Below are 8,126 nucleotides of genomic sequence, written 5' to 3'. Positions count from 1 at the left end.
TCCTAGCATCGTGGACACAGGCCTTTAGAGGCTGATCGCTTCAGAGACACCGCTCCTTCTGTTGCTCCAACGATGACTTTATCATTTTTACTAACGATGCGGTACATGTCCGAAATTTAGCTGACAATTAGCGCATGAATAATTACTTTGTCATTGAAAAGGGTTAGCACATCGTCAAATATCGCTTTATCGTCATATCCGCCTATCGCCCTTATCATAACTAATAGTTTTATCATTTTTCATTCGACATGTCGAAGAACTATGAATAAATCTGGATATTTTTAATTGTTCATGAATTATTTCTTTTCATCCTACCCGACTGACTGCACGATAAGATATTTTACGCGGAATCTCCTTTCGGTTCGTTTAAACGGATCTTTTTATTTTCGCTCTGTCACGCTGACGTTCCAGTCCGTACTTATTGTTGTGCAGGAAAATACGGATAAAATTTGCAAGATCCCTTTGCTCCCTGCTACAGACCGCGAGAATCGGGGTCTTCATTACGCGTCTCATTCTTTGTTGCAGACCGGAAACAGTTACAAATCGCCAGAGGAATCGCCGCACACGGAGCACGGCAGACTGAGGTGAGTGAAAACAAACCGCGCGCTGTTGCAAGCGCGCAACAAAGCCGAAGAAATAACAAATGCAACCCCGGCGAGGTTATTACCGAGGGAAACAGGCACTCGGGTAAAAATACGCGGGCCGGTCTCGGCGACGGTAGACTCTACCTTTACGATGAACAAAGTGCCTTTGGAAAAGGCGATGCGTGCGCTTCAAATTGCAAATCGTAATTTGCCGCAATACATATTTACACAACGCTAGATGGACACGCATGGAAATTGATGATTAATCTATAATTATCTCGAATCATAGAGAGGGTTAATGGGTCGGAAATAATTATAACAAATTTCCCGCGTCATTTCCCCAGGTTCAAGTAATTAACCGCGAAATGTATGGCGAGCATAGAACACTGCTAAGGCTGTTTGACGTAATCTCGGGCGCAGGTGGACCGCGCCAAGTGTCCGTCAGCGAAAGATAAATCTCAGAGTCCGCTCCCCTCAGCGCGGCGCGGCGGTGCCGTACGTCGAATACGTGACTCGTGACGCGTATCGTCCGCAAGTTGCGCGCGGAGTCAACGCTAAAACTGCTGGGCGAATTCTTGCGATACTTGAGACGTTGCCAGGTCGATGTCGTGCAAAATACGTTTTGCAAAAACGAAGACCCCAAAGCGTCGTGACGCGGGACGAGATGGTGCGCCCCGACGTGGCACAGATCGACTCCTGATGCGGGCCGCAGTCACCATCGTTAATCCGGGCTGGTGATTATAGAACGCGATCGTTCCTCCGCACAACGTTGTTCGACATCAGAACGGTCGTGAAACTTGCGCGATTAAACGATCCATCATTTATTTAACGACACTTAAACGATAGCCGATCGCTGGAACAGCCTGGCGACGTGCGGCGTTAGTAAAATTTAGGTGTCACGGAATATAAATCAACCGACGACATTTGAGTAATCATTTTTAAACGCGACATCATTGTTAAGCAACTCTGGAACATAATCACGACGGAGCGCCGCAAGTCCGACTCGCGAAGGTATCAAATAATAATAAAAAAAAGTATCCACTCCCGATGATATCAAACGAAATTGAAATTTAAACGGAGACGTTCCGAAATGCGTTCCATAAAAACGGCGGATAGAAAAACTATCATCGCTTCCGCGCGCGTTTCGCTACCACAGGTGGGGAAGGATTTTGCCGGACTAAGGAAATCTCATCCACTATACGCTCCATATCGGTATCGCGTGATGGCCGGTATATTCACGTCTCGTAACTGTGATACCCGTTCCTTCGGCTGTTCTAAAAATGCGGTATCCCGGTATCGTTTTGCACCACCATCCACCGGCTCGACCGACGGCGCACGCTCGTCTACATACATTCGAGTCGAAATTCATCGAATTCATCAAATTCCGAAAAGTACGCTGCCACGTTAAATGTCCTCGCATGAATTTAACGCGTTTCGTTCTATCCTCCGATTTTTTTTTCCCCGGCGCACGGAAAATGTACCGTATTTTAAATTAATCTTATCGAGTCCACATTCGTGCAGTCGAAAAGATTTGTTTCCATCGATGCAAATAATTCCTTAATAGCGATGAAATATTCGATGCTATTAAGGACGTGACGTGACATTTCGTACATTATCGCATCGAGAAATTGCCAAACGATACGAAGGTACAAATTTTTAGAGAACCGTCCACTGCAAAATGTACCGCGACCGAAGTCAATTTATTTCGTACGACGGGGAGAGGCATCACGATTGCCGAATATTCATGCATCTGGCATGCAATTTTTCCTTTTTTTTTATTATGTACCGGTTGAAAAAGTTAGCCAGCCGAATGAACAATCAGTCGGCAAGATCTAAAATCGATTGACAGCCTGTCGCACGTGCAACGTGCTTTTTTTCCACCGCCGGTCGCCGGCAATTATGTGATGCTAGGATTGATTCAATCCGAAATCGAGCCGGCACATTAAATCTGCCTCGTTCGACCGAAATGCGCATCCATCTTGCGTTACGAGCAACGGCGCTATTTCCCGCTCGATTGCGATACTTTTAATGGGGAATCGGAGCGTTTCGTGTCGGCGGTAATGTAACTTCGACGGAAGCCGGAACAGACGGGAACGATTATCTTTCATTACACCTGCGATTCCCAGGTACAATGTGTTCCAATTAATCGGCTAAGGGGCGTGGAGATAGGAGATGAGCGTGCATATCAATGACGGACATATCTCGCCTTTTTATGATTACCGATTTCCGCCAATTGATATTATTACGGAATTAATGTCAACGTTTTAATTAACAAAAGTCCAGAGTAACAGTGGCGAAACACCGAACGATACTTGTCGAACAGCAACGGAAAGATAAACATTTTTCGTTAATCTTCTTTTTACTGTCAGAGCCTATCGGGTGTTTAAAGTTTAAGTATCGTGAATAAGAGAAAGAAAGACGAACAGAATCGCATCTACACAGAGAAAATGATTTCTTTGGATTTAATAAATTGTGTTGTATCCAAACAAATTTGATATTTGGAATGGCCCAAACAAATCATTTGTTTGAATTTGAGAAATAATATATCTTTGTCTGAAATGAAATAATTATTTGAGACAAAAGGTATATTCTCTTTTATGTAAATGATAATATTGCTTTATTCAAACATTATCGTTTGACAGAAAATATGTGAACAAAATGTACAGATATATATCTTTTTCCCTCTACATTATAATTTTCCCTTCATTAGAAGAGGAAAGATAAATACTGAATTAGTACACTATGTTCAGCTATAAAGAATAGACTGTTAGATGCGGTCGCTTATATGTCTGGCCGCCGTGATTTTACTTACGAGTTCGCCGGCCATCTAGTGGCAGCACCGAACTTTATAGTTGCCTGGCCAAATAATATAATTATTTAACTGAAAGATATTACTTCAAATAATAGTGTCTTAAATAGAGATTGAATAAAACGAGAAAATTTTTATTCAAACGAATAATGTTTCGCGCAAGCGTATGTTGTTTCAATGAAACAAATTTCAATCGAATGAATAGGAATACTAAATCCAAAGAAATCCTTTTTCTCTGTGTACTAATTCGCAAGGCAAGGTACGCAAATTTATACGGCAGGGCATATTGATGGCATCCTGAATAATGAGCGTCTCTACGCAGATTAGAGATAATTTCTCTCTCGGAATATGTGATTTATAATTTTGAATTAGGCCGACATTTGATGCGATGGGGCGGCTTTTATGGCTCATAGCCGACGTCGTTAACGGCTCGCGATCGTAAGAGCCAAAGAATCAATATTGTTCAAGTTCGTCATACCGAAGAGGTGTAGTAAAACTTTACGTTCAAATTCAAGGGGGAAGAAAGCACTGTTATCAGGCACGCGGTAAAATACCGCGGCGGTGCCTCGCGATTGTCTATTATGTCGTCGACCAGATGATGAATGAATGGAGGAGTCTTGCGGGGGACCCCACGATTTTCCTCCGCCGGCTTTTTCGCGCGGAAACGCTCTCGTTGTCCATGCCTCCGTTTTCATACGTAAATAATTTGATGCGACGGAGTTAATCGATCGATCGCGTGTTTTCTCCTAATATCGCGCGGACTTTAAAATCCCCGATATTCGCGCAAGAATGTTCCACGTCGTTCAAGTGAATAGCGGAATAAACGAGGGGAAAGGATGCTCAACAATTATTTGTCGCGTAAAGAGCTTTTGAATCGTCGCCAAGTGATAATTATACGCACCCACAGAAAAAATTTCCGGACTCAATGCTATTACACTTCAATGTATCATAAAATAGGATCGATATAGCGCCAATCATATTTATTATAGAGAAAGGAATATTTCAATCTTAAATGAAAAATTCTTAAATCTAAAATAAAATGGTAGTCTTTTGCCGAGTATCGTGGTGTCAACGTGCGTTGTAAGATGGAGGGAAAATTTATTATAAACGCAAGAATATACAAACTTACATTTATATAAGTTACTCTCAATATAGTAAGTCAATCTTTTTTAATTCGATAGAGGAGAATAAGAATGATTGATTTTGTTTTGATATTGTCTTATCTGTATACTAAATGAGGTTGTGAGGAATATCATTGCGCGAAGAATATTTTTTGTCTCAGTAACAGAAATCCTTTCTGAGGGTGCGGAAAATATAATATCGCGAGGATATTTGGTTTCTCTCCGACCGATTTCTGGCAATGAGTTATCATAATTTAACAATCGCGGTGTTGCTCGTCGAGCAGGACTGTTTAGGCGTACCTACTCGTTGCGTTATCAAACCTCCCCATTCGCGAGGGGGGTTGGGGATGGGGCGTGTGAATCGTCCGTAACTTCGCATCGACCGCGCTTATACATTCTGACGAGAGACAGGGAAAGGGAAGGATGGTAGGGGGGGGGGGAGGGCTTGAAACGCGCGAGGCGTGAAACGCAAACTAGCGCAACAACCACCCGCGAGTCACAAGGTGCGAGCGTGTCAAATTCGCGGGCCATATTGCGGTATTGCGGCCAAAGGCGCCGCACGCCGTCAGCGCTTATGCCTGTTCGTTATACAAATCTCTCGTTTGTATTCAATCCGCTGACGCTTATTTTATGACAGCGAACCCGATGCGATTTCCCGATAATCCGAGTCACTCGTACTCTCGCACGCGGCTGACGGATAATCCCTTAAGTGCTGCACAATTTTCTCACGCCTTGTAAGCTCTGTATGCTGTGAGATTTTTATCTGCCGTACGAGAACGCGGGCATGACGTGAATCTCATATCATTTTCGAACGATTTGGACGCTGAATTCGAAACTTGAGTTTCTCGGAACACGAATTTCATGACGTGTGTTTTAATTTCATGTAAACAAGGATACAAAAACCGAAAAAAATGAAAGAATCATGTTTGGATTGGAGGCTGGAAATTGAATTTTTCATTAAGTACTTCCTTTTCTCAAAATCGGTTACGTACCAAGGAAAAGCCAAACGATGCTGCGCGAGATTAGCGAGAGTTAACATATCGCGAAAGAATTCGCAGAGGAGAAAATACATGCTCGGTGACCACTCGACTCTTTCCAAGTTATAGTCGTTCCACGCCAATGTACGTAATTGGCTGCCGACGCCGCGAACTTTTAATTGGTTCTAGCCGTACGTCCGTTTTGGCTTCGGTCCGATGATTTTTCATCCTCGTTCAGCCGGAAATCGGCGTCAAAAATAATAAGTGATGTGCCGTGGCGGGTCGGCTCTCACGGCGAGATCAGGCTAATCAGATTTTCGTGCAAGAAATACGCACAGGGATGTATTACCGAGTTAATTAATGCCGCAGTACCAATTATACGCGCGCGCACGTAATTAATAACGAAATATTAATGACAATGGGCCGCGTAATAACAACTAGAAAATTTACAAATGCCACTCGTGGAGCATTAACGGATCACCGTCGATACGACGGCCGACGGACGAGACGATAATCATTACGAGGCTTTTGTTGTAATAACGGGATTATCATCTCGTTATCAAGTGGTGTTTTTCAATTCCCAATCGATGGATGGACGGGCGGAAATTAATGAGTTGGCGCGCTCGCGCGCGCGCTCTTATCTGTGCTACTCGTTGATTCAGGTAACCAAGGATCGGTCCTTGAATCCTCTCCAAAGCCGAGTATCTATCTGTAGATACCTCGAATTGGTCGATCGGATTGAAAGAAAATACCATGATATTATTTCAAGCATCATTTCGCACCTTCGATAGCTACTCCGTGCTTCCTTTGAGCTTTTTTCTCTTTTTCACGTGTATATAAAAGCACTTCTAAAAGATCGCTATATTTAACGCTAAAGTATAGAATCCGTCATATTTTGTTTAAACGAGCGAAGATCTTACATCCCGTACTTTTTGCAGATAAAAAAAATTTAAATAGAACGTACGACATGTATAATTTATTCATGGATATAGAAAATATTGAAATCGTGTAAATATGAAATACATGAGAGAACCGAAAATATCTTTTATAATATACATTCAATTAAGATGTTCTGGCTTATCCCATATTTTCTATGTATGCGATTTTTTTTCTTGATAGAATTCAGTTCATTTTGCCCTTTTACTGCCACCGTAGATATGATTTTATATCATAACTTTATGACTTTATTTTTACAGGAGTCATTTCGCCCTATGAGTACAGACTGTGTAAATCACCGTCGTACTATCGGTCATTCGCAAATACGTGCGATTGCTGCCCCCCCCTATATATATATATATATATATATATAACACATTTTCCACGCAGTATTTGCCATATAGTCGGTACAACGTAATTGAAGCATTCAAAAGTTTTTGGACCCTCGCTCGACGCGTTACATCTGTCGGCTGTGTCCGTGAGTTCATATTTATTTTGCAAAGTTACGCACGACGATATTGTTTCATCTATCCGGAATTGGAGCCCCGCTGGAATACGTTTCCGCTGCGAGTGTTTTAATTAAACCGTTTTAATTTTGGAAAACTTTTGGGATAAACGTAAACCTATAACTCGACATCAGTCGCGCCCACTGTCACTGCATTAGAAAATTCTGTTGGGTGCACCGATCACGTCCAATATGTAACGAAAATTAACGCGAGAAGCGCCGAAATTAACTACTCTCTAAAAATCAATCGGTGAATTATCACCGAAAACAGTGAACAGTCACTGCTTTACAGTTACAAGTATACCATTGAAAATCGCAGTGGTGTACTTATAACTGCAAATCAGTGACTATTCACTGTTTTCAGTGATAATCCACTCATTAACTTTTAGAGAGTAGCTATATTAAACTATCAATATACGCGCGCGCCATTTGTAGCGCACTATTGGATCCTTTTTACTCGGCGAAAGAACGCAGAGCAGGCGATATCTCCGATGCGGCTGAATTGCTACACAGTCTGTAACCTGTCGTAAATTTATGATTTAACAAGGAACTAAAATTAGCGGAGGCACGCGTTTCGCCGCTGCCGTCGTCGCCGACAATGCGAGTATTGCGGGACACATTTAACGGGATTAGCTTTCGGAGTACGCCCGTCTTCTGGCTCGCTGCCAACGCAAACGCGACTACTTTCACTTCTGTATTCGAGACTTCTTCGTGATTCTCTCTAGTTTTTGTCGCGCAACAAATCGAGCCCCGACCTCGGAGACCAATCTCAATATTCTATCGATATGGCACATCACAAAAATGACTCGCGTACCATTTTTTACAAAGTGAAACCCCGTTTGTACATTTAACACTAATAAGACTTGAAACGGTTTATCGAAATTTACTCGAAATATTCGATACTATTGGCATGCGTGAATATTATTTGAAATCTATTGTAAAACACTTGCGTACTTGGGCAAAATTGGAGAGGGACAATTTTTTTAATAATTTCTCATTGTACGTGGCAATAAGATGTTGAGTTTATCTGATTCAGAGGATTGCGTTTGATTGATAAATTCACTAAGAATTATCTACAGAGCGTGTAAGTCGACAAATAATAAACGCGAAGGGCGTTTACCCATCGATACTCCGGTGGCTTGCTTCCAAGTTAAACTCGACGGCTTTCCCGTGAATACGCGCGATGCTGGTAAA

General features: G+C 42.3%; 1 protein-coding gene across 2 annotated transcripts in view; it reads left to right on the top strand.

Annotated features, from left to right (window-relative positions):
• LOC105568852 (zeta-sarcoglycan) overlaps positions 1–8,126 on the top strand; it is a 203,557-nt gene that overhangs the window by 127,480 nt on the left and 67,951 nt on the right. For both annotated transcript variants that reach the window (XM_012024844.1, XM_012024845.1), the window contains one exon: positions 526–584. In XM_012024844.1, the coding sequence (XP_011880234.1) occupies positions 526–584 (59 nt within the window). The remainder of the gene's footprint in view (positions 1–525; positions 585–8,126) is intronic.

The sequence above is a fragment of the Vollenhovia emeryi genome, unplaced genomic scaffold, assembly GCF_000949405.1.
Source record: "Vollenhovia emeryi isolate VEMERY1.0 unplaced genomic scaffold, V.emery_V1.0 DF939127.1, whole genome shotgun sequence".
NCBI lineage: Eukaryota > Metazoa > Arthropoda > Insecta > Hymenoptera > Formicidae > Vollenhovia > Vollenhovia emeryi.
This window is presented reverse-complemented; position numbering and strand designations above follow the sequence as displayed.